Source organism: Adiantum capillus-veneris, chromosome 5 (assembly GCF_014529385.1).
Source record: "Adiantum capillus-veneris isolate H3 chromosome 5, ASM1452938v2, whole genome shotgun sequence".
NCBI lineage: Eukaryota > Viridiplantae > Streptophyta > Polypodiopsida > Polypodiales > Pteridaceae > Adiantum > Adiantum capillus-veneris.
The window spans coordinates 72,470,697-72,497,468 of NC_140935.1; the positions used below are offsets into that span (position 1 = coordinate 72,470,697).

At 44.6% G+C, this 26,772-nt stretch overlaps 1 protein-coding gene across 4 annotated transcripts; it reads left to right on the forward strand.

The window, feature by feature from the left end:
- The first annotated feature begins 1,294 nt into the window (after positions 1–1,294).
- On the forward strand, positions 1,295–26,585 carry LOC147457512 (costars family protein). Of its 4 annotated transcripts, none has more exons than XM_086512365.1 (3): positions 1,301–1,594; positions 25,084–25,172; positions 26,225–26,585. In XM_086512365.1, the coding sequence occupies exons 1-3, from the start codon at positions 1,459–1,461 to the stop codon at positions 26,387–26,389; spliced, it is 390 nt and encodes a 129-aa protein (XP_086368491.1). In that variant the 5' UTR covers positions 1,301–1,458; the 3' UTR covers positions 26,390–26,585. The 4 variants fall into 4 exon arrangements, with proteins under 4 accessions (XP_086368494.1, XP_086368491.1, XP_086368492.1 ...); XM_086512366.1 differs by having other exon boundaries at positions 1,302–1,573; XM_086512367.1 differs by having other exon boundaries at positions 1,401–1,539.
- Positions 26,586–26,772: the final 187 nt, after the last annotated feature.

Here is a 26,772-nt window from a genome sequence, read left to right on the forward strand (position 1 = left end):
AGACAAAGAAGAAATTGAAGACCTTGAAGAAATTGAAGACAAAGCATTGAAGAAGACGGAGATGCTCTTGGATTAGAGCAAAGCAGACATTTCTTATGATTTTTGTCTTGGATTAGAGCGTGTTGCTTGCAATTTTGAACAATTCCTAAAGCCTGCCAATCATTTTCACTAGCCTCGTATCATAATTGCTGGAAATTTGAGATCATTCTACGATGGTTTTTACCCCAAGAAGCATCTCACAATGCCTAGAAAATCTACAAGTAGCTTTTGAATGTTCAATAAGGCATTTTTACTTACATGAATGACATTTCTGAGCACTTTCTTTGCTTTCCTAGAAAGGGAAACCACATTTTTGAGCCTCAAAATTACTTTCTAAACAAAAAACTATTGTATGAAATGAAAATAATTGATGCTTGAATGCATTATGCCTCATCAAAGTTAAGTTTTGATGACAACCCACCCTTTGAAGACTTACAATACCCTTGAGTCACTAGATATATAATGTTGTAGAGGTTTACAATTCCCTTTCCTTGCCCTCTCAAAGTTGACTTGTGTTTGCTTTCAACATTCTTTATTAGTGTGATCTATACTGTTGGGTGGTTCATGTCTAGAATGCTACTCGATTAAGCTGCATCTCGTTGGAAAATTGTTATGAAGAGAAGAAGGGGGGGGGGGGGGGGGGGGGAATCATCTTGTTTGCAGAATAATCTCTACTCAAAACTCAAGTGTGTGCTTACAAAACACAAGCATTCTTGGTCCTCACATTTTTTATTGTCTATCTATCTTCATTGCAACTTCATTCTGTTGTTCAATCCAAAAAATTTATCTACTTTGAAGAAGACTTGTAGTAATTTCGTGCTTCATGTCGTGTGTAGCCTCCTAACTAATCTTGTAGAATGTGATTTGGAGACAATTTCCAAACACTTACATCATTTTTGTGCTTTAAAGGTAGACCTATAGTCACTAGTGTAATTTTCACCGATTAAGAGAGCATATGCACGCCGAGCTCGAGGGAATAAAGTGTGCATTATCTAATTTGTAAGATTCTGCTTGCAAAAGACCTACTGCAATTTGCCGTGGTGTGCATAGCTCCCAAACGAAGAATGCTTGGGCTACCTCTGCGAAAAACGACAGAATTGAACTTGCAAAAGCTTCGTTGAGTAAATGCTTCCAAAATAGCTGAGTACGAGATTTACCCCTGCACTTGCATCCGTGCGAAACTGCTCTAGAGTTTAAGATTGTTGAAGAATATCTGGCAAATACACACATTCTTAGAAACTGGCAAGGACACTCTCACGTGGTCGTAGTCGCTTAAGTCACACAAAATTCGCGTGCTCATCAGCAACTACAATTTTGTCCTTCGATCATCTACCAACCTGGTCCAGTGCATAAAGTCGCGTTCGCTCTAGCCTCTCTCTCTCTCTCTCTCTCACGCACACACAAAGCGGCTTCGACACGATGAATGTAGAGGAGGAGGTCAAGCTTCTGAAGGAGGAAATCAAGCGCCTTGGAGCACTCCAGCCTGATGGAACTTACTCTGTGACAGCCTTCACCCTTTCTGCTCTTTCATTCTGTACGAAATGGATTGTTTGTTGTATGTGTTTGCTTGCCTGCATACGAGAGAGAGAGAGAGAGAGAGAGAGAGAGAGAGAGAGAGAGAGAGAGAGAGAGAGAGAGAAAAGAAGAAGAAGAAGAAGAAGAAGAAGAGAAGAGAAGAGAAGAGAAGTTTTAATGTCGTAGTAAGTAAGAGACCGCAAAGATCTAAGTGACTGGTCCAAACTCAAGACTTCTTTTTCTTTAGGAAACTGGGATAACCAATCTACCACACATTGGTGGTAGAAATTTTAAAAGGTTTTTTGTTGCAAGATGCACTCACACACAGGAAATGCCCACTTAGCTCTGAGCTCCGTCACCTGCGAATCACGCTTCAAATCTCTGTGAAAAATTTGGGGTGTATACAGATTGATGAACGTGGTGAGTGTCGTATGGAAAATTTTGACATGGCTGATTTGGCATTGGAGTTCCTTTCTGGTCCTCAATTATTACTAACACAGGATTTTGAAGTGCTTGTAAGCACTGTCATAGCAGATGACTTTTTGCTTTTGGGGCCAAAGTGCCTATAAATTTGAGGCATCAGTGCCACTTGTAAAGTAGATTAAGTGTGTGGTCAACTATAAGTTTTCTATTGAATACAGAAATTCCGCCAGGGGCACTTATTTGGGGGCCAGCACACTATGAAGGGAAACTCGGCCTCACTGTTCTGATTTCATTTTCAAGGGTGATTTGATTTCAATCCCATTGCAGATTTTGGTACAGTTTTGTGATTGAGTGGATGATACGCCTGATGGACAATTAGAGTGATATCAAAGCTCAGCTTTTCTGCTGGGCTATTATTTCTGAACAATATGCACCAGATGCTATTTTGGGGTGCATTTTACCGCGTCACGCGAATTTTCCTCACCATTGAATTCTAGTACGGTACCTATTTCTCCCATTCCATTTGCTCCACCAATTCCCATTGGACTGTTGACTACTTGGATGGAGTTCTGGATCTGAAATATTTTCTTCCTCCACTAATATCTACTATTCTTGCTTCTTCTCCACAATCCTCATTGATCAGAGCTATCTTTTGCATAATGGTAAACAAAAATCCTGCTTTGCCAATTCATCCTACGATGCTGGTTACCTCTTTACCTCTACCATCTCCAGCATGGGCCATTTCTTAGTTCAATCCCACGGCAAGCATATCCCTATTTTCCTCCATCAATGATGCAAGGTCCCAATCCATTCAAAGAGGGTGGCTGTACTAGCTCTCGAGTTTCTTCAACAGTTTGATGCTGCTTTCAGCAAGGGTTATTACAAATGTAAGCTTGCCCGAGTTGCAAGAACAATGTCGTGCAATTGTGGAGTGCTCTTACAAACCTGAATGCTCTTAAAACATGGCATCAATTCAAGATTTATTTTGCCAAAACATTATCCCATTGTTGCTTTCGAGTTAAATATTCCATATGCTTGGAATCAATTGATGATGTGCACCAACCAAACCCTTGATGATCACAATCAAAAGTTTTGAGATGCTTATCTTCCTTCTTCTATCTTCAAAGAGTGCTTTGGCCGATGTGTGCAAGAAGAACTCTTGCAAACTTCTTCTCCATTACTAGAGTATTGCGCCACGATCAAAGTCTCCACTATGCAAGAACTTATGGATCATGCCGCAGTCAGACACAAGATGATGGAAGGTGTCACAAACTGCTGACATGTCAAGCCATTGAAGACATGAGCCGACTTGCAGATCCTGGCCAAGGGGCCTAAACCATAGAAGCTACAGAAGAAGGAGTAACCTAAAAGAATCTCGCCCAAGTTGGGAACCCTTTTAAAAGAGTCTTTACCAACCTAAGGGACCCCATTCAATGGGGCCTTAGTGACACGAGACGATTAAATAAAACAGGACCAACACACACAACAACAACAACAACAACAACAACAACAACAACAACCACAACCTTGCGTAAAAACGTGATGACGTGGCACCTGTACGGACGCCCGCGATTTGCACTAATGGCGTGGTAGGTTGTACGGACTTCCGCAAAATGTACTAACAATTGATGACATGGCAAAGAGTACAAACAACCCTATTAGAGCTAGCTTTTGGGAGCCAGGTGGTTTGCTTTTAAACCAGATGCTTTTTATGTACGGCTTTTCTAAGGCCAAGGGCCTTTAAATATGGCCATGGGCTCATTCTCTGGGATGATTCCCCGCGTGGAAGTGCAGAGCAAGGGAGGACCTGCTTGTACAGAGTTGAATCAATATAAAGAAATACCGAAAGGTGCGCCATGGTTTGGGGCCAGTGCTCTCTTAGGGTGGAACTCCACCACTCCCTGTCTTGTGTGTCATGCATCTCTTTCAGTTCAGTGTTATTGAAGTGCTAAAAGTTGTTCAGTCTGCTCTTTTCTGTTGGCACGTGGTGCCCTCTCGTTACAGTGGTATTAGAGCTCTATTTGTGTGCTTTTTTGAAAGCATACTGGTTCTATCAAAGAGCAGATAGAGTTCTTATATACTAGTGTGGTTGACCTCAGGTACCACCCCCAGGAATTACCTGACCAGAATCATGTCAAAAAAGTAAAATAAATATCTAAAAGACAAAATAAGTAATTGGGCATTCACTTGAGGTGCCTAAACTTTTAACACCCTCTCTGTAGCTCAAAGTGGGCATAAGAAGGAAGACCAAGTTGATGTAGAAGCTACCATGGACACCCTAGAAGTGACAAACTACTTGATACACCTCGGATTTGCAACCACAAACCTGTCACTGAAAAAGAATTCCATCTTGAGTACTTTGCCTCATAGAAAGTTGAATATAGACCACACTACATCCAAGAGTCCCCATTCGAGATCTATGAGTTTTGGCATCTCAAGTGAACTGCCCAATGTGATCCCATTATTTAGTTTGGCTTTTAGGTATTTATTTTACTTATTTGTCAAAGTCTTGGATAGGGCAATTTACTGAGGTTGCTATATAAGCAACGCCTTGCCTCCATTGTATACATATTTAGTTATCCATTGCCAAGGTAGATTGGTTCAGAAGACTCTCTCTCTCTCTCTCTCTCTCTCTCTCTCTCTCTCTCTCTCTCTCTCTCTCTCTCTCCCCCCCCTTGGTCTCTACGGTTCTACATTGTCGATTTTGACATGGTATCAGAGCTTCTTGGGAAGCTTAGCGCGTGAAGAGCCTTGGCGTGACGGAGCTGCCCTAGAAAAGAGCCCGTGGAGAGAACCCTTGGTCGTCGGCAGTTTCCTCCCCTTGCGTTTTAAAACGCAGCTCCCTGCGACCCTCTACGACCACCTCCACTCGTGGTGCCACTGCCCCCCCGTGTTGCTCACAGCAATTCAAAACGTTGGGCACCACCTCCACTCCCGGCGCCGCTGGCCCCCCCCCCCCGTTGCTGCTCACAACATTTCAAAACGTCGCGTTTGCCCCTTCCCAGCCAGTGAGCGTTCCGAAACGCTGCCGGCCGCAAGCCTTGCCTCCCTCCTCTCGCTGAGCGTTTTAAAACGCTCACAGCCGACAACTGCCCTGCCCGCCAGGTTTAACTAAGTGCAGCCAGCGTTTTAAAACGCTACTGGCCGGAGTTGGTGGATAGTCTTGGGCAGCAAAGAGGGAGTTTTGCAGCCTAGTCTTGGACGGCCTTGGGGATTCGGCCAATTGGAGGGTTTTTGTGCGGCTTGGGAGATGAACCTTGGAGTTTCGGACTCCAAAGAGGGAAAACGGATTTTGTAGTGTGGATTGCCATTTGCAGATGAGATTATGCGACTCTGGTTCTCACAGAAAGGCTTATGGGATGGTGTTGACAACTCGGAGCCTCGTCCCACGAGGGATCCCCACAACAGGTACATCGCCTTCAAGATGATGAATATCTCAAATCGTGTGTCGATTTGGATGCGGCGAATGCGAAGGCAATGTCGGCCATTGCGGAATCTCTTACAAAGGACCTATCTCCAGCTCTTCAAACCTTGAAGACTGCCAACGAAATGTGGTTCAAGCTTGTAGGTATGTTCGATCGGGATTCTACAATGCGAGCAGTCACCCTTCTTGGACAGTTATTTGCCATCCACTTTCCACGAGGAAGTTCCATGCAATCATTCCTTATGAAGACTAAAGTTATTCATGATCAACTATCGGCTATGAAGAGTGCACTGACGGGTACCTAGTTAGCTGCTTTGGTTCTCACAAAGTTGCCTAAAGAGTATGAAACATTTGTTAGGATACATCGGCTACAAGTCACAAAGGAAAAGTTGGAATTTGATGATCTCAGCTCTTTTCTCATTGAGGAGGAAGCCGTGTTGGTAACTCAAGGCAAAATTCAGATTTCTGAGATAGTGGAAGCACATGGTGAAGCACTTGCTGTAAGGTGCAACGGAAGCGAAGGTTGAACTTTGCTCAAGGTGAGTGCTCCGAACTGTGCTCAAGGGTTCCTTTTATTTATGGAAGGGAGATCCTTCCGTTCCTTTAGTGAGAGAGTGCAAATGGTCACAAACAAAGTGGATAAACACTGTGAATGAAGGTGCTGAGACTGAGAGATAGAGAGAGAAGAATACGACACCAGAATGTTGTCAAACCCTCCTCCGAAGGCCCCACTCTCTATGGCGAGAGCGGTCTACTATTGATTGCACAAATCTCTACAATGCAATGGACTTGCCTACGATGTCGACGACGATGAGGACGATGACGAGACGGGCTGAAATCTGAAAATGCCAAGGGTTGAAATCTGCAAATCTTGTATCTGCTGTCAATGATCTGCTGTCAATGACGACAGCGATGATGACGACGCGATGATGATGCGCTGAAAACGCAGATGCTGAAATCTGCGAATAGCGGGCTGAATCTGCAAACTCTTGCTGATTTGACCGTGCGGCGAGGATCTACTGCGGGAAGGTGAGATCTGCTAGGTTTGGGGGCTGCAGTACGGAGACTAACTGTTGAAAATTGAAAACGTTGATGCAAATATGGGATCTGTCGTCAAGGAACTGCAAACGCTAGGGCTGATCTGCAACTTCAAAAACGCTAGGGCTGATGGAACATCTGCTGCAAAAACGCTATGGATTTTGCTGTCTCCAAGTTGATCTGCAATGCTGGAAAACGTTGGGGCTGATCTGCATTTGATGAAAAACGCTGGCTGGTCTTTGGTGGCTGAAAACGCTAGGTTGCCTGCCGAGGGGGTCTCGCTGAGAAGGTGCACTGTCGAACACGGAGTCCCTGCTGCCTCTTATGCCAAAAAGTGCTAGCGCTAGGTTTTCTTATATATTGGCTTGGCTAAATTGCCCTACCCAGTTTCCCAACAAAGTCACTTATTAATAATAAGTAAAAAATGGCTAAAATAGGGAAAATAGGTCTGTGCATTATAAAAATGCTCCTGATGGGTTCTGATGGTAATCTGATGATCATACTGTGTGCAACCAGAGGAAATGCAACTACCCTAAGTGCCTGAACATGCACAGTCTGCGAACAGACTCACCAAGGTGTTGGAACACTTCCTAAGCTAATTGAACCCTTGTCATGAGGTAGCTTGTCCACGTACACATAGGGTTAGATGTGCACGTGACACTTGCTGCTTCGGATTCCGGAAAGAGGACGAAGTACCGTTGTTACAAATGTGGAAAGCGTGGTCATTTGGCCAAGGATTGCAAATCCAAAGGCAAAGACAAAGATTTTACAAAGGACAAAGGTAAAAGCAAGCAACAGGTGGAAAGCAGTGGTTGTGACTCGGGGAAGGACAACAAGGAGGCTGCTAGTGTGGCGATGACTACACTGGCACTGACTCTCGCCTTTTAGTCACATGAAGTTCGGTGTCACCACTAGCTTCAGCCAAAGAGAGGCTTGTGAGGGGTAGAGAGGGGCAAGCAATGCTCCCTATATTTAATTTGGACCCTTGTGTTGGAGTTCAAGTTATTGGTGTTTGGACCCGTAGGTCGGAGTTCAATGCACATGCATCCGGCAAGGAACCAATCCAACGTCTAAAACACTATGGATAGGCGCGCTAAATCATTGCTGTTGGTCGGATCATGGACAGGATGTGTTCCAACAGTTCATTATTTTTGAGTTTTATATTTTGGACGTGATGAGTTCACAGTTCATGAATGGGGATTATTGGACGTAGTATGGTCTACAGTTCAAAGTTTCTTCAAAGGCAACTGATGCTCAAGATGGCATTACTTTCAGGTACAAAGTTGAGGAGAGCAACATCGAGGTGCATCCAGTTGGTGGCCACTATTGGGGTGTCCATGGTAGCTTCTTCATCAACTTGGTCTCACTATTGATGTCCACTATGAGCTGCAGAGAGGGTGAGTTTTGGCATCTCAAGTGAACTGCCCAATGATCCTATTATTTAGTTTGGCTTTTAGGTATTTATTTTACTTATTTGTCAAAGTCTTGGGTAGGGCAATTTACTGAGGTAGCTATATAAGCAACCCCTTGCCTCCATTGTATACATATTCAGTTATTCATTGCTAAGGCTGATTGGTTCAGGAGACTCTCTCTCTCTCTCTCTCTCTCTCTCTCTCTCTCTCTCTCTCTCTCTCTCGTGCTCACTCTCCTTGGTCTCTACGCTTCCGCATTCTCGACTTTGACACTATGAACACATCACGTCCAAGATTTTCAAGACAATGAACTTTGGAATACGCCTTGTTTATAATCGCGCCAACAACAACATCCATAGTGTTTTGTATACCTCATGTTGATTCCTTGCCAGGTGCAATGTGCTTAAAATTTCGGTGCACGCGGTCTAAACACTGATGACTTGAACTTGTGCACACGGATCCAATTCAGGATTGGGAAACATAGAGCTTCTAATTCCCTATTGTGTGAAGTTCTAAGTCGTCAAAGAGCATGGTAATGTTGTTTGAAGTGATAAAGTGTTCCCAAGTTTTGTAGATTGTGGTTTCTCTGTGACTTTCGTCAGATCACCTAGCTAGAAGTGATTACAGTGGTATCAAAGCTCATTTGCTTCCTTACCCTCTGCAAACCTAATAACATGGACAGCGAACATGGAGATCATAATGGACAAGGAGAGCATTCACTAAGTCCTTCAACTCCGAAGCATCTTGAGGAGACCCATGTGCAATACGCGGCTCGACAATTGGTGTCTCTAGTCGAGCAGAACCCGATGGATGATTGGATTGATTTGAAGGCTTTGCACAACTATTTGGGTTCTCTTAATCCTTTTGTTACCCCCGCTGTTTCTCAGCTCTACTCTCCTACCCCTTCTCATAATCCCCTAGTTACCTCTTCACATCAGAGCTTTGAGGATGTTTCTCAATTCTTGGGAGGTATCTTGAAGCATATGGCTTCGGGAGAATGTTCACATGTCACTTGTGAAGTAGCAGCACTACCGTTGCACCTCCACCTTCTGTTCCACCACCACCACCACCTCCTACTGCTCATCCTTCGCTTTCTTATTCATCTGATGGGCAACAAGATCACTATTGTTATTATTCAATACCCCCGACGGATGTTGGTCCCAAACCCTTCAAGAATGGTGGTGCTACAATCAAATTTTCACCTTTTTAGACGTCTCACAATGCTCTCAAGTTTCTACAATAGTTCGATGTTCTGTTTAGCAACAGTAACTTCACGAAGGAATCCAAGTTGTTGTGAGTCACCCTCACATGGTGGGCTGCCCTAACAAAGAAAACTGGGAGTGCCTTCTATCTGAGCGTCGTGGATGAAACCTTTGAAGTAGACATACGTTCAACTTGGTCTAGCCTCAAGATGTACCCCTCGGACACCCTTGCAACATACAACCAACGATGCTGGGACACTTGTATACTAGGTCCACCCTCAGAGACATTAAGTACACTATGGGTTTGCCTTTTCCTTTGAACGATTATTGCATCGGCCAAGTGGTTTCCAACATGGACAACTCATGCCACATGCAAGAGTGGGTTCACATCGTGAAGAAACTTGAAAGAGCTAGTCTTTACAGACATTGCTACGACTTCCCATAAAAGAAACCAAAGTTCCTGATCTTCCACGCAGTATACCTCACACCAACGATCCTTAGACAATTCTACCTGATGGGTTTTTTTTTTGGCAAGAAAAAGATCCCTTCATTAGTTAATAAAACTGCCTGAAGGCTACAAACCCACCTTTGTGAAAGATGGCTACATCAGAAACATGGGGAGACTCTCCTAGTGAGAAAACAAAGTATGTACAATGAGGGCTAGATCACGAGATGGGAGGAGGAAAGAGCCACTCCCTAAACCATGGTCAAGAAAGGCTTTGGGCGCAAAGTCGCAAGAAAGCCTCTCGGTGCTCCGGCATGCGGTCGGAGCTGCCCTGAAGTCTCTCAAACTGACCCTTGAGTGTATGAACGAGCTCTAGCCTAATGTCACGAACAGTCTCTATCAGTGGGATAGGGCGAGCCTCGAAGATGCGAAAGCAGCGGGCTCGCCATATGAACGAGAGTGTCATGCCGTAGACGAGCTCCCAACACCACTCTCTATCACTGCACCACTCCTTGGGGATGAGCTCTGTAAGGTGCACCGGAATGAATGTTGTTCTTTCTCAAGATGAGTCATCCATATTTGCTCAAGGTTCCTTTTAGTTCTTATGGAAGGGAGAGCATTCCGTTCTTAATGGAGAGTGCTATGATCACGAACAAAGTGAGTGGACACTGTGCGTGCAAGTGTATGAGATTGAGAGATAGAGATAAGAGAGATACGACACTAGAGACGTTGTACAATCCTCTACGATTGATTGCACAAAGGGGTACAATGATGATGCAGATCTAGGCTGTGTCGACGACGACAACCGGGATGGCGATGACGACAATAGGGCTGGAAATGGGGTGGTTCTAACTGCTGTCCAAAAACGCTCAATGCTGAAATCTGCTGCGAATGTGATTGTTGATTTTCGGGCTGTTTTAGTGCTGCTGAAAAAGGCTACATTGCCTGATGGAAAACATTGATATGCTGCTGTTTTTGAGGGCTGAAAACACAGGTTTATCTGCTGCGATCTGATGCTGAAAAAGCTAAGGCAAGGGGACTGCTGGCGATGATGCAAAACTCTAGGTGAAAGGGGGGGGCTGGGGTTAAGTCTGCTGAAAACGCCAAGGCAAGGGGGGCTTCTGGCGATGATGCAAAACGCTAGGTCTTGGGTGAGGGAAAACGCCAAGAGGTTCTTGGGGAGTCTTGCTGAGAGGGGGGAACCTGTCGCCAATGGCCTGCTGTTCTCCTTGCTCATCTGCCATTTAGTGCTAACTTTGGTTTGCTTATATATTTTCTTACCCAAATTGCCCTACCTACTTTTGTTGGAAAGTCACTTAAATTCATAAGTGAAAAATGTCAAAAATAGGGAAAATAGGCTAAATGCCCTGGAAAATTCCCGTGATGGAGTCTGATGGGAATATTGATGATCATGCTGTGTGCAACCAGAGGATATGCATCTATACTAAGTGACTTGGGCATGCACGGTCTACGAATAGACTCACAAAAAGTGCCAGATCACTTCTAATCTAGACTGATTGGACTTACGGAAACCCTGTTATGGTGTAGCTTGTCCACGGACACACAGGGTTGGATGTGTTACGTGACGTCCCCTCGTTTTCAAAGTTAGGTACTGGTACCGAACTGTATGGCGTCGAGGGAGATTGCCAACAGCATCCGGAAGCCTGGAAGGGACTCTTCGCCGGCCCACTCTGATGTGTGGGTCGTGCGGTACTTGAACTTCATAAAGGTCTGCAACGCTTGCTTCTTTGGGGGCCGCGCCAAAAGCGACACAAAGTCTTCTGTGGCTCCTTCGATGCTTCAACTTCGTCGAGAGTCATGCTTCTTTCTTCTTCAAGAATCTCCATGGCTGAAAATTCCTGAAACCATTTCCAACACAAAACCATGAACATACCTATTCCATGTAAAGTGAATGGAAAAAACCTTGTCTTCGCTAAAGACTGTGCATGCAATGTAAATGAACAAATAGATGGAGTGCCAAACCATTCACCACACACATGCAAACAATGAGATCGAATCTTTCTCTTATGATCTAAAGCAATCAACTGTGGCAATTCACAACGGAAATGCCCATGCTTCGTGCTCATACTTTCATGTGCTCTTTCTACAACTGTGTCGTGCCAAGGAAGAGACATGGAATGCGACTTCCTTGAATGCATACTTTCTAGCTTTTCATGAACAATCCGCATACATTCGTGCTCATTCATGAGTGAAACGTGCTCAACGTACAATATGTCATGCCTAGGAAAAAGGATCACATAAAGATGCTGACTAAAATACAAGAAACGATCACGAATGAAACACTCGAACAATGCGTGCGTATCAATCATGCGAACACATAACACTTCCTGTGAGGGTTCTTTGGACCTAGGCTCGAGAGCTAAGATCGATCCTTCGTGATTGATTGAATCTACAACGAGGTTAGCTTCGCTAGAAAAAGCATCAACTAACACATCATCCTTGTGAACAATCACATCTTCTTCATGCAACTCATCATGCTTGTGAGAAATCACATCTTGATCATCCAAATCATCATGCTTGTCTTTATCATCCAAATCATCATGCTAATCATTGTCAATCAAATCATCATGCTGCTCACAATCATGCAAATCGTGTGTCATGCTTTGGAGAAAAAGAGACTAAGAGAGTCTCCTTCTCAAGAATCCGTTCAATCTTGTCCTGCATATTAGCAATGAGAGATGGAGAATGAACAATGTCCTCTCCATGAATGACAATGGGAGAATCACTTTTGGCATTGAGAGTGAAAGTGTTAGCCTCCCAATCAATGAGAGGGTTAGCATCACGAAACCATCGAATGCCCAAAATCATATTACATCCTGAGAGAGTAGAGACAACAAATCTTCTAGTGAAAGCAGCTTGTTGAATTGCAAACAACACACCAAGGAACTCCTCCATGATGAGAGCGTCCATACCGGGAACAAAGCCAGAGACCTCGATAGGAGATCTCTTACTAACTTCTAGGCGGGGACTCTCTCAACAAGAGAGGGACTGATCACATCATGCATACTACCTGGGTCAAACAATATGACAAAACGTTGCCCCGTCATATGACCATAACATTTAATGAGAGAATCATCAATGGGAGGGTCATGAGAAACTCGGGGCACACTCGTGTTATCATTAATTGCATTGACAAAGGAGGTGGGTTCTGTGGATTCTTTAGATTCATTCGATTCAAGCTTAGGACATGTTCTTTTTATGTGACCCTTAATGTGACAATGAAAACAACGATCTTCCTTAGAATAAGTGCTTTGCTCTTCTGACGACGCAATTTGCGTAATTGAGTGCCGAATTGCAAAACCCGATTAGAGAAAGACATAACCGGCATACCATTTTGCTTGAGAGCGCGCCAATCGTCCTTTAATCGTGCGAGGTACTGAGGTGGCATAAACCGGGCCTTGAGCTTGTTTTGGAAATCAGCCCAACTGAAGGACAGGGGTGTGAGTTCGTCGGCTTCCTCCAGATGCGCGGCTAGCTGTGCCTCTTGCCATGCGTGGTACCAATTAATGGCATCACTGGCAAGGTACATAGCTGCCGTCAAAACCTTGCTATTTCCTGTCTTCTTAGTTATCGCAAAATAAGCATTAAATTGATGCAACCAAGAATGAATAACCGTAGCATCCATCTTACCATCATACTTACTGAAAGTCAACTTCTCTGTGGACTGGATGGTTGGAATCCGCATCGTGGCTTGTGCCACTTGAGGAACTCCCACGATCTTTGGCTGGTTCGGATTTCGAGGCAAGTACTTGTCGAATCAACTCTTGAGTGTGTAGTTCTCTTTGAGCCTCTCGCTCCATCTCCAAGGCCGCGCTTCGTGCTGCCGCTTCCTCCTTTCTTTGGTCTTTTCGTTCTTTTTGTGCGTCGCGCTCGCGTTCTAAAGCAATGCGATTTGCCTCTTGTTGTGCGGCAATTCTTTCGTTTCTTTCGTCGCGCTCGCGGTCCTTAGCAATGCGATTTGCTTCTTGTTGTGCGGCAATTCTTTCGTTTCTTTCGTCGCACTCACGGTCCTTAGCTTCCTGTTGTTCTGCTTTGCTTGCTAGTTGGCCAACGCAACTCGATTCGTTTCTTGTTGTTGTGCCATCATGTCCAACATCGACTTGACCATCGCCTCCATAGAAGTTGGTTCAACTCGTGGCGTAGATGGCGAAGAGGGAGGGTCAGAAAAATCTCTTGGTGGGGAGAGCTCTTCGTCGCCTCTCTCATGCTCATCACCTGTATGCGAAGTATCCATTCCGCTTCGGGTGACGACCATGCACTATGATCTTTGGTTCTTAAGTTCACGAGGAACTTGGGTTCTTGAGGGTCTTGAGGTTCTTGAGGTTTTCTTTCGCTTGCAAACCGTGTTTGAGAAGGATCTTCTCTTCACCCGAGTTCTACTCCCTTCCGCGGGCGCACCCCTTGGCGGCCTTGCGCTCACACCAAGGTTGCTTTTTCCCATCTCACGTGATTGGCCGGTTGCTAAGTGCACGGTCTGCTCTCAATGAGTGAAAAGAGACACAAGGGGAGGCTAGACAAGCCCTTCTTTCTTGGGATTCCTGTCACTCTTTAAAAAACACGATTAGGAATCGACACGCCCAAGCGAACTTGGGTTCGTGCGACCTCAACAAGCAAAAAAAATTCTTCTGATTCTTGTGGTTCTTTCCTTGAGTGATACAGAACACTGCCAAAGCTCTGATACCAATGTAAGGTGCAGCGGAATGAATGTTGTTCTTTCTCAAGATGAGTGATCCAATTTTGCTCAAGGTTCCTTTTAGTTCTTATGGAAGGGAGAGCCTTCCGTTCTCAATGGAGAGTGCTATGATCACGAACAAAGTGAGTGGACACTGTGCGTGCAAGAGACTGAGAGATAGAGATTAGAGAGATACGGGCACCAGATACATTGTAAAACCCTCTTCCGAAGGCCCCACTCGTTGGCGAGAGTGGTCTACGATTGATTGCACAAAGGGGTACAATGATGATGCAGATCTAGGCTATGTCGACGACGACAACCGGGATGGCGATGACGACAATAGGGCTGAAAATGGGGTGGTTCTAACTGCTGTCCAAAAACGCTCAATGCTGAAATCTGCTGCGAATGTGATTGCTGATTTTCGGGCTGTTTTAGTGCTGCTGAAAAACGCTACATTGCTTGATGGAAAACGCTGATATGCTGCTGTTTTTGAGGGCTGAAAACGCAGGTTTATCTGCTGCGATCTGATGCTGAAAACGCCAGGGCAAGGGAGCTGCTGGCGATGATGCAAAATGCTAGGTGAAAGGGGGGGGCTGCGGTCAAGTCTCTGCTGAAAACGCCAAGGCAAGGGGGGCTGCTGGCGATGATGCAAAACGCTAGGTCTTGGGTGAGGGAAAACGCCAAGAGGTTCTTGGGGAGTCTTGCTGAGAGAGGGGGGAACCTGTCGCTAATGGCCTGCTGTTCTCCTTGCTCATATACCATTTAGTGCTAACTTTGGTTTGCTTATATATTTTCTTACCCAAATTGCCCTACTTACTTTTGTTGGAAAGTCACTTAAATTAATAAGCGAAAAATGTCAAAAATAGGGAAAATGCCCTAGAAAATTCCCTTGATGGAATCGGATGGATTCCAATGGGAATATTGATGATCATACTGTGTGCAACCAGAGGTATATGCATCTATACTAAGTGATTGGGCATGCACGGTCTACGAATAGACTCACAAAAAGTGCCAGATCACTTCTAATCTAGACTAACTGGACTTACGGAAACCTTGTCATGGTGTAGCTTGTCCACGGACACTTAGGGTTGGATGTGTCACATGACAAGCTCTATGGCAGGCTGAAGTGTAGGTCGATCCCCCTGAACCACTATCATCCTGCTCGTGGAAGCCAACTCAAAATGGAGCGCAGGGCCCGTGGGAGGGGACCAGGCTGCAACACCCCAAGTGTATTGTCGGGTTGTGGAGAGGGCTGGCATCAGCCGAAGAACCTGAAGCCAAACCTGTTGTGCCAATGGACAATCCCACAAACAGTGACACTGACTCTCCAATGGATGGCCACAGGCTGCACATGCTGCATGCTGCCGAGAAGCCATTGAGTACCGACCAACTCCCAACTACTATAGCCGGACGGGCTCCGTGAACTCGGCTATGAGATCGTCCTCCTGCCAAGAACTCTATAAAAATCCCCTTGATGGACGGGCTCCAAGGGTCACCTATATGAGGGACTCAAGCACGAATGCGTTGTAGCACAGCTCCTTCCAGCATAGTTACCCGGAACAGGAATCGGAACGCAGAACGGGAACGGCAACGGACGTGAATTGTCACTTTATGTGACAGATACTTATGTCTGAAACATGGAACGGGGATTCGGAACGGAATGTTGGAACAAGAACAGGGAACGAAGACCTAAAAATGGCCATTCCCTATAACTATGCCTTCCAGGGCTCCTCCCTTGGAAGAAGTCTTCTAACCACAAGTTTCCCAAGGAGGGCTTTGCTCTGCCGTGTTGGGTCGATGATCCCCAACCCTCCTTGAGAACATGGTAAGGTGATGACCTGCCAGAACACTTTGGCCCGGGTTGACTGGGTGTCACGTTCTGACCACAAAAAATTTCTGATCAGCCTCTCTAGCTGGCTGCAGGAACTCGAAAAGATTCAGCAAGACGTGATGTACCACATAGTAGCCAAAAGCACTTGGTTGCCACTGCAACTTTGCCAGCCAGAGAGACTTGTGCCGAACTCAAATGAAGCAATTTCCTCCTAATGGAGAGGAGGAGGGGGGCAGTCTGCTGCTCTAGAGACAACTCCAAGCCAACCTGACAGCCCAGATAACATACAAAAGTCCCTGGGGGGATCCACTTGAAGCCCTCTCGCGGTGACCAATCAGGCGTAGGAGCACTGCCAACCCAGAAAGCCACAGTCTTCCTCCAGTTGATCAGTGCCCTTGATGCACAACAAAACACCTCAAGAACCAGCTCACACCTGTGCAGATTGGCCTCTTGGCCCTCCAAGTACATGCTTGAGTCGTTAGCAAACTCACATCTAGTATCTCGTCTCCCCTAATAAGGAGCTCTAGACCACGCACACCAACCTCCTGTGAAGTCAGAAATGTGCTCTCATCGCTTCAGCATAGAAGAGAAAGAGGAAGGGGGCAAGAGGGAAACCTTGTCTAACTGAGCGCGTGAGCATGAAGCGCTTCCCTCGTCCCCTACCAAGAGCACCTCGCTGTGTGACCATCTGTAGAGAGCCGACACTCCTCTAATCCAAGCATATGAAAACCCCATCCTGTGCAGAGTGCCCTCTAGGAAATCCTAGTGTCACGAGGTTGTGACAACGACTATCCTTTGTTGTTGGTTTCTTTCCCTTGATTTTTGTTTGATTATTGGGACCCTCTTTTTGAAGTCACAAATGGCTGGACATTGTATGGCTAGTGTGAAACGGCCGATAGCCCAAGAGTTTCACCCGCAGCAGTAAAGGTCAAGTCTCCACGAGTTGGTTGGGCAAAAGTTGGCACTGAAATCCGAGTAGTAAAAGGATGTCTAGGCTTGGTTGAAAGTTGGTGGGTAATTAACTCAAAAGAGGCAAACTGGACACATGGCTGCTCCAGGCAAATTTGCGAGACTCTCCCAAGAGGGGGCGCCCAAATTGAGAAGAGGGGCTGATTTTTATCACATTGTGCTACACAATGTGTGTGTGTGTGTGAGTAGTGGGTGCAGGTGATCACAACTTTGATGGAAATCTTACCTTCTCCCTTGTCTCATGTAGCGCGATGATTTTCTCTCATGCATCTCTCTCTCCCCTTTGCACGTATGGTAATGCCCCACTAGTTGGGCTTCTCAGATGATCATGTATAGTTCTGGGGATTTTCTGTTCGTTTGCCAAGGCAAGAAGAGCCTGCTGGATAGGAACCGGATTAGCTAATTGCTTATCCCCTATAGGTACGCACAATTCCATCACGAAGGATTACAAAAACAGAGAGTTTTCTCTCGTCTAATTCAAAGGGAAACTGTCCCATTGTGTGTGGGAGCTTCTGAGACACCCGTAGACGTGTTTGCTCCGCTCAATATGATGCGAAACAGAAAATTACAGCCTGCTGTGCTTTTCTGCAGGTTTAAGGTTTCGCACCTAAACTGCAAGGTAATGCCAGGGGAGCCTCGAGAAAGCTTTGGGTGCTTATACATGATAATTTAGAGAGATTTTTCCACGAGGAATCTCATCTAATTCAAAGAGCAAGTGACCCTCAAGTGCGGGAGCTCGAGGGTTACCCACAGAAGTGATCGGGACGCGAATTGGAGCGCAAAACAGAGAATTATTGCTTTCTATAATTTTTTGCAGGTTTAGTGTTTTGGCCCGTTTGACGCCTGTAGGTTCCTGGAGCGTTCGGAAAGCTAGGGAATCATCGAATAGGTGTTTTGGTGCAAATTGGAGGCCAAAAACACAGATTTCAACTTGCTGTAATTTCTCGTCAGGTTTTGTAAAATGCTCTAAGGTGCGTGGAAAGTCATTGTTTACTTGGGATTTTGTCCGTGGAGACTTGTGCTATGGTTATGCTGTTGAAATCGGGTTAGAGTAGGGAAATTTCAGCTCGATAAAAGTGAGACAACTTGTAGAAGTTTAGAGGTTTTCTCAAGTGCAATAAGAAAAAGAAATACCGAAAGGGACGCAAGTCTTTGGGGCCTACAGGGTGTCGCTATTTGCTTGGAAGCACTCTAGTTGCCAAGCCGTGTTTTCATTTGAAGTGTTAAATTCCAATTACAGGTTTATTCGTGAATTTCCTTTGTGTTGTAAGGTTTAACAGTGTAAAGATCTGCTGAAACATGAAGTCTACCGCTCTGCCGACCAGTTTCATTGTTCCGTCGCCGGGACAAAATCACTTTTACCTCAAAGAGTGAGCCTTGGTTGGATTTCGGCGCACACACATAGCACAAGAACTTGGAATTACACTTTGGCTGACATGACGAATGACACCAGGGAAGAGGGTTCCTCTTCTCAGGACAGACATGCTATTCCTCCAGTGTTTGAGGTTGATAAGAGTTCACAACCACCCCTGTCTGTACCTTTTGTTGATTTGAATGCTCCACAAGATCAAGGGTTTATGACTGGGCAACTAGACAAGGATGCGTTCAGGACACATTTGGTTGCTGCTGTGAATGTGTTTTCTCAGTTGGTTTTGCAAGCGCCACCAGTGTCACAGCTGGCAAGGAAACTTTCTCATTCAGGAGAGCCCGTTGAGGCTGAAGCCTAGGTACCTTATGCGTCCTAGCAAGGTAGGAGCGTTCGCATGTCCGGAGTTAGTTGGGGCTCCAAGACAAATTCCTTTTGTCCACGAACAGGTGGTTAGGACACCAATTCTACAAGCGTGCTTTACCAGTTCAACCAACCACCTTTCAGAGTCCAAATGTTGCATAAAATGGACAGGAAAACCAGTTTCCAGGCTATGCAATAGGTTTTTCCACCACCCATGGTACATCTTGGGTATTTCGCGGGTGGATCTGTGTTTCAAAGCATGGCTGGTTATGCGCGTGGAAACAAGCAATATATGCCAGGAACAGTCTTTGGGGGTATGCAAGGCATGATGCCAAACCCCATGTATGGTAATATTGGCATGCAGCAAGGTTTTCAGTACAATCAGGGCGAGTTTGGGGTGCCACTGGTCAATTTTGACATGGCTGGTATTTCCGACCAAAAGGCATATATGGCACTAGTGACTCAGAATGTCAATGGCCAAGGGGCACCAATGATCCCTATTACAGTGCCTAGGTTATAGACCATTCCCTATGATAGTTTGGGAGCACTCGAAAAGCCAAAACCATACAAAGAAGGTTTTGCAGCTGTGAAGTTTGATACTTTCAGCGGATTTGAGGATAAAACAAAGGCTCTTACTTTCCTTTAGTAGTTTGATAGTGCTTATGTAGGGAGGAATTTTATAGAAGACTCCAAGGTTAGGAAAGTTGCCACTTTCTTGAAAGGCAATGCGCGTACATGGTGGACGACATTGTTGATGCAAGGGCAGGCACCCGCCACATGGGTTTACTTCAAGTGAATGTTTGCATCTAAGCGAATGTCTGCATCTGCATGGCTGTCAAATGAATTTGAAGCCAATGTCATGACAGATTGACACCAACTCACTGCGGCTACTTGCAAGAGTCTCGAGGAGTACAATCGGAGGTTCTGCAAAGCGTTGCTCTTAGTAACCTTCTACAGGTTTGTGCCACTGACAGAGTAGATTGAGAACTATCGTTGTGGGCTGCCTAAAGGGCTTAGAAACTTTTGTATTATGAAGAGAGTGGCCACCGTTACTCAACTTATGGAAGTTGCCAACACTGGTCATGCCTTGTTGAAGGGAGAGGACAATGGGTATTAGGGCAACGTGAAAGGGGGCCAGACAAAGAAAAATTCAGCAAAGAGGTACTTTGCAAAAGAGACTCATGAAGCTTTCCAAGGGCCAGGAAATGCAGAGAAGGCTAAGGACTCAGCCGAGTCTTTTGAAGGACATGCCAAAAGAAAGAAAGTTAAGAGACAGGTTGCAAGACGCTATTTGGTGAAGTTCAAGAACTATCCACCTATGGATGCAAAGTGGATGGAAGAGTGTGAATTGCTAGAGTAACTGAATGTATTGCAGCTTTACCTTGAGACCTTTGGGTTACAATCTACATATGCCCCAACTCAACGTGTTTAGAAGAGGGGAAATGATGGAGCTAGCACATCAATTGTACATACGGATTCAATGCAATAGAAGTGTACATTGCTCTTCAAGTGTTCATGGTACAATGTTCACTTCTATGAAGGTCTTATTAAGTCATTTGTATCTATGTGTCATGACCTTTCTGGCGGATTTCAAGAGGGGGGTATGTCACGAGGATGTGACAACCACCAACCTTTGTTGTTGGTTTCTTTCCCTTGATTTTTGTTTGATTTTTGGGATCCTCTTTTTGAAGTCACAAATGGCCGGACATTGTATGGCCAGTGTGAAACGGCCGACGGCCCAAGAGTTTCACTCGTAGCAGTAAAGGCCAAGGGTCCACGAGTTGGTTGGGCTAGTCGGCACTGAAATCCGAGCAGTAAAAGGATGTCTAGGCTCAATTGAAAGTCATTTAGGCCTCGCGCAACACTTAGAAGTTGGTGGGTACTAGGGAATTAACTCAAAAGAGGCAAACTAGACACATGGCAGCTCCAGGCGAATTTGCGAGACTCATCCCAAGAGGGGGCGCCCAAATTGAGAAGAGGGGATGATTTTCATCACATTGTGCTACACAGTGTGTGTGAGTAGTGGGTGCATGTGATCACAGCTTTAATGGTAAGCTTGCCTTCTCCCTTGTCTCATGTAGCGTGATGATTTGCTCTTGCGCATCTCTCTCCCCTTTGCACATATGGTAATACCCCACTAGTTGGGCTTCTTAGATGACCATCTCGCGCATCTCTCTCCCCTTTGCACATATGGTAATACCCCACTAGTTGGGCTTCTTAGATGACCATGTGCAATTCTGGGGATTTTCTGTGCGTTTTCCAAGGCAAGAGCCTTCTCGACAAGAATTGGATTAGCTAATTGCTAATCCCCTATAGGGACGCACAATTCCAGCATGAAGGATTGCAAAAACGGAGAGTTTTCTTGCATGAAAACTCATCCAATTCAAAGGGGAACTGTCCCATTTCATGCGGGAGCTTCTGAGACACGCGTAGACGTGTTTGCTTCGCTCAAAATGATGCGAAAACAAAAAATTACAGCCTGCTGTGTTTTTTTTGCAGGTTTAGGGTTTCACACCTAAACTGCAATGTAATGCTAGGGGAGCCTCGAGAAAGTCTTGGGTGCTTATACATGACAATTTAGAGAGATTTCCTGTGAGGAATTTCGTCTAATTTAAAGAGCAAGTGACCCTCCAAGTGTGGGAGCTCGAGGGCTACCCACATAAGTGATTGGCACACGAAGCGGAGCGCAAAACAGAGAATTATAGCTTTCTGTAATTTTTTGCAGGTTTAGGGTTTCGGCCTGTTTTGACGCCTATAGGTGCCTGGAGTGTGGAATAGGTGTTTTGTTGCAAATTGGAGGCCAAAAACAAAAATTTCAGCTTGCTGTAATTTCTTGCCACGTTTTGTAAAGTGCTGTCAAAGTATTGGACCGCAACGAGGATGGCTAGCAATCACAAATCCAAGCCGATCCAACGAGGGAAGGGCTGAAAACTGATAACACCGGCTGATCTACAATGATTGAGAGTGGTGCTGGGCTGAAATCTGAAAACACGGGTGAATCTCTACCCAAAAACATTTGATGCTTCCATGAAAACAATCTCAAACTGAACATTATACAGATAATGTTGCGTTTACTTCAAAGCATGAATAATGACATAAATCTCTCACTCATAAGCGAAGCAATTCTACTATGCAGAATATGGCTTATATGGTTAAACGAGGTGCACAAGGACAAGGGGGTTCATGGGTCTTTGGCAAAGGGTATGAATCTCAAGAAATAACCTATGCAAGTGATGCACTGCATGATGGTGTGCTTCCCTCTTCTCAACTAGAAGCTTGCAATATACTTAAAAACATGACACCACCAGTATCCAAGGTGGAATAATGTGAGCGGAACAAGGATTCCATGGACACCTTTCTCCGTAAATGGGGGAATATTCATAGACTCAAGCACATACCTAAAGAGGAGAAAGGGGTAGAAATTAGTTTATCACTAAAGGGTAGTGCCTACAATTGGTGAATGAGTCTCAAGCCACCTCATAAGCCGACCACAGGGCATCCCTTGAAACTGCATTTTGTAAGGAATTTCTTCCTTGTAACGAAACAAGATCTAAATTGCGATGCTTGGGATGGGTGTGTGATTGTCCTTGAAAGAGTTTGTGCATAGGTCTGGAAGCAACATAGAAGCCTTCATGCATAGATTTGATCACTAGGATAGTTGCATGCCTTGCATGAATTGTCGGCAAGTCGACCGCTTTGGTAGAATGATTCAAAGTTATATGAAATTTGATAAGCCACAAGTCTAACAACGGAACCTAATTGTCATTAAAATGTAGAAAATTGTGAATTCCCCTCACCTTAAATGTTCATCAGTTGATCTCCATTTAATGTCAAAATTGATCTATTGATCGAACTTTTTAAAAAAAATTTGATGTTGAAATTCAATTTCGATGTAGAACCATCATTGTTTGCATTTCTCTACATTTTTGTAGAATTCAAATTTCCTTGGCTGCATGAAATTCTAATGGTCATAAGCCTCGGTGCTCACCAAAGCTTGCAAGGGCTAATTTCTTGAGATCGAGTGTCTGAGCATAGGAATTTTCTCTTAAGCTTTTAGGGTAAAGCTCTTCCATGGCATGCAATATGCCGGCGATAACGAAGAGAGGATGGAGATCAAGCAGCCTTTCTAGGCCTCAACTCATTGAGCTGCAATAATGTATTCTCCTCCCCTCAACTTGATGAGGTACAGGTCCACCAACACTTGTGTGCAGTGTTGTAAGGCTCGGAAGGCCTTGCAACACTGAGGCAACCAAGAAGCATGATGCTTTGTATTAAAGAATCAAGGTTGGTGCATTAAGTGGTCATAGATTTCAAATTCAAGCCTCCTCTTGAGCAGAGGGAGCACATAGCTTTTTACAATCGGGCTCAAGATTTGAAAAACAAGTTTACAAGCAAATTTTTTATGATCGAAGAGAAAAAAGTACAAATGATTGTTGTTACATTTGCAAAAGCTGCATCTTAGGCATGCCTGTTTTGTGGACTTGACTCCACACAAGAAGAAAGCCTTTTACACTTTTGCCATGATGCAAGACACTCTTTCAAGGACATCATAAATTAGATTTCAGTCAACTATTTGTTTGATGATAATTGATGGGTGCTTGTTCTCCTTTATAGGGCTGAATTTTGACTTATAAATCTGGTAAGGGTTAGGTAGGGCAAACTGTCCACTAGACCCAACAAAATAAATCATAAAAATGATTTACTAATAAGTTTGGCCAGGGGTCAGTTTCTGGGTGAAACTGTCGCACATTTACCTACCTGGGAATCTGATCGACGCGGGGAATGGCTCGTTAGATTCTTCTAACCTAAAACTATATGCACGTCATGCGAGATGCCCACTGTACGCACCTCCTAACTAGTAAATGGGTCTACTTCTGACAATGTCCACATGATACGGATGAAAGGAGGTCAATGTGTCTATTCAAACAACTCCAATGTGGATCAATGATGCCCTTGTTGGTTACTTTTGCTGCCCTAACTTGGATGATGTGAACCAATAACAGATGCTCGTACAATGAGAAGGTAGCTATGCCAACAGTGATGTCCACAAAGGTAAGCCTATGCTGCCCCTAAGCAGGAAGATCGGTAAGAGCAATACTGATGGAGATGAGGATGGATATCTTCTTTGATAGCCAGCAATTGTGACTACTCAATGATACAAAATAAACTAAAAGCTGAGAATACTGCATGGGATTGTGAATGATGAGCAATGGAGCTCAATAGAAATCATATTCTCAGGGAGCACAATTATGATAGGCATGTAACTAGCTAGCTCCATTCGATATCAAAATGAGGATCCAGGATATCATGTATGGGTGGGTAGGGGGTGAATAGTCCACAGTGAGTAGCAGCAGGATCTTAGAAAGCCTGCTACACCCTCTCTTGTCTGCCCTTCTGGTGTCGTGCTCAGATCTCTCCGATCTCTCAATCTAAGATAGCCTCCTGGCAGAGTACCTTGGTGCTTGAGGTCATCTGTGGGACTGGACAACCTTTGCCTGCTGTAGCATGGCTCCTCTCTAGGCATTAGGAGGGGGAGCAGTAGTTGTCGTCTGAAGTCGTTCTCCACTATAAGTGTGGGCTGCCTTGAGAAGAGAGTAGTGTAACAACTGAATGCTCTTATAAGCTGTGCGTCTGCATACATGATGCTCCTCACTTGCTACCTTCACTGTACATAGCCTGCAAATCCTTTCTGGTCTTGGGGTGAGTGAAGCTGGGCTAGCCTCAATCTCTAATCTATGTGAGGGCAGTCTAAGCTGGTTATGGGAAACAGGAATAAAAATAGAAATGGAAATGGAAAAATTTGTAATTTTGGTGAGTTTCGGGTAACTATAGGAGTTAAGGAAATGGAAATGGCTTTAGTATTGTGAGCGAGGACTATGCACCTGGGTACTATGGGGCATGTATGCGTCCATCTTTCCCGGTCCCCTCCTCCAGTATAGTAAATAACTGATCTGTGTACTACAACATTTTTGGTCGAAGAGGCTGTGTAGATGTGCTCCATTGTCTCCCCACAGAGTTGCCAGACTCTGGATATCCTGTTTCCGAATTCCTTTGTGAGACGTGTATGGAAGGGGAGTCGGAGTCATACTGGAATGGTGGTAAATGCTCTGTGTCCAACTGCGTCGCCTACGAATAGCATAATCTGCTCTCCCCTTCCTTTTTTTTTGTCAAGGGCCAAGGCCACCAACAGCTATTTAGGGACAAGAGTCTAGGACTTTTGATCCAAATTTCATTGTCGTAGAAAACGATCTACTTCGTTTTGAGTTCATTAATGGCATAGAGATGGACCTGAGAGGCTCTTTTGAGAATTTTAGTGTTTTCACAACATGCATGGCAACAAAGGTATTTCTCCATGTGCGACAGGTGGAATGGTTCAGGTATTGAAACATTATGCTTGGTTGCTGACATGCCATTTCATGGAAGGATTTTATCGTCCATCTTCATTCTTTAAGGTCTCAGACCCTTGCCAAATCCATTTATGAACGTTTTTGTCATAGTGCTTTAGCAGTAAAGCAGATTGTTTTCAGATTTTTATGCCTGATGGTAGTCACGGTGCTCCTTTGTATAACTTCTGCACGCTAATGCCCTCAAATAGTGGGCTTTAATTTCATTTGAGAGAAGCAAGTGGCATGTCTTTTCTTTACCATTTGGGAAAAGTTGCGGAACGGGGAATGCATAGGTGAAATGTTGTAAAAGTTTTGGCCATGAATGGTACATCAATATTTGGTGAAGACTAGGTACTATTCAAAGAGTTCTAACCATTCTGTACATGCATGTCAATTGATTGTGTTTTTGGTGCAGCATCCTCTCTCTCTCTCTCTCTCTCTCTCTCTCTCTCTCTCTCTCTCACACACACACACACACACACACACACACACACACACACATTTACTTTTGGTGGTAAATCATTTATGATTGCTTTACAAATGGGAAACCCCTGATGCAAGGAAAAACCACCAAAAAACTCATGACACTACAACTTTATTTGCTACACAAGGGTAAAGCTTCAGAGAAAATCAGAACCCGAGTGTCCAAAAACATTGTCCTAAAAGCTCCAGATGAGATGCGTCCAAATCATGTAGTTTGCAAGAGTCATATATAGACTGTTGCAATGAGCGGTGACAGAAGACATAGACGTCAAAGTGTTCCGCATTAGTGAATGCCACATTCTTGCTCATCCAAATCGACCAGAATGCCCAGAATATCACCCAATGCATAAACGTAGAGTATCCTGCAATGGATGTCAAAAGGCGTCCAAATATCCAAAAAAATTTACCAAATACTGTCGATGGAAACCTAGCTCGTAGCTGACCTGAAAGCTTTATCAAGAAGTCTCTGGTTTCCAACAGTGCAACAAAAGGTGGGGAAATGTTTCCTCTCTCTCTCCCTCTCTCTCTCTCTCTCTCTCTCTCTCTCTCACACACACACACACACACACACACACACACGCATTCACCTGCGCGTACAAACACAATTTTGCTAAATTAAAAAGCTCATCTTGCAGGTTAAATTTGGTGTACTCTTCAATGATGAGAAATGCGCAAATACATTTGAGGCCCTTGTGGGTACATTAAGGGCTGGCAAGAAGAGAAAAGTTATAAAGTTTGATGGTGAGTTGCTGTTGCAAGGGGTTCATGACAATGTGGATGTGGTTCTACTGAAGACCTGATTGGGAATGTTTCTAGATGTGCACTGTTTAGTGCTTGTGCAATAATGGTAACAATGCTTTGCTTTCTTTTCTCAATTTATTACTTTGTGCTATTTATTTGTACCCCTAGTTGGGGAAACATTATTTTCTTATCTTGTAGAAAGCTTGCAAAAGCTTTGTACCCATAAGTAATGGCGCAACTTGATTGATTGATTTATATGGTTAAGGAATTGCAAAGCCAATCGATACTTTATCAAAACCGCCTCGCAAGCATGATTTGCATGTTGAGGTAGTTGACATTTTGTGTATAAAAAAAAAAACTTATGGGGGCATGCATAGGCAGACAAGCTCTAGAAGAATTGCCTTGTTCAGCTAACATATTCTTGAGTATCGCAATTTTTATT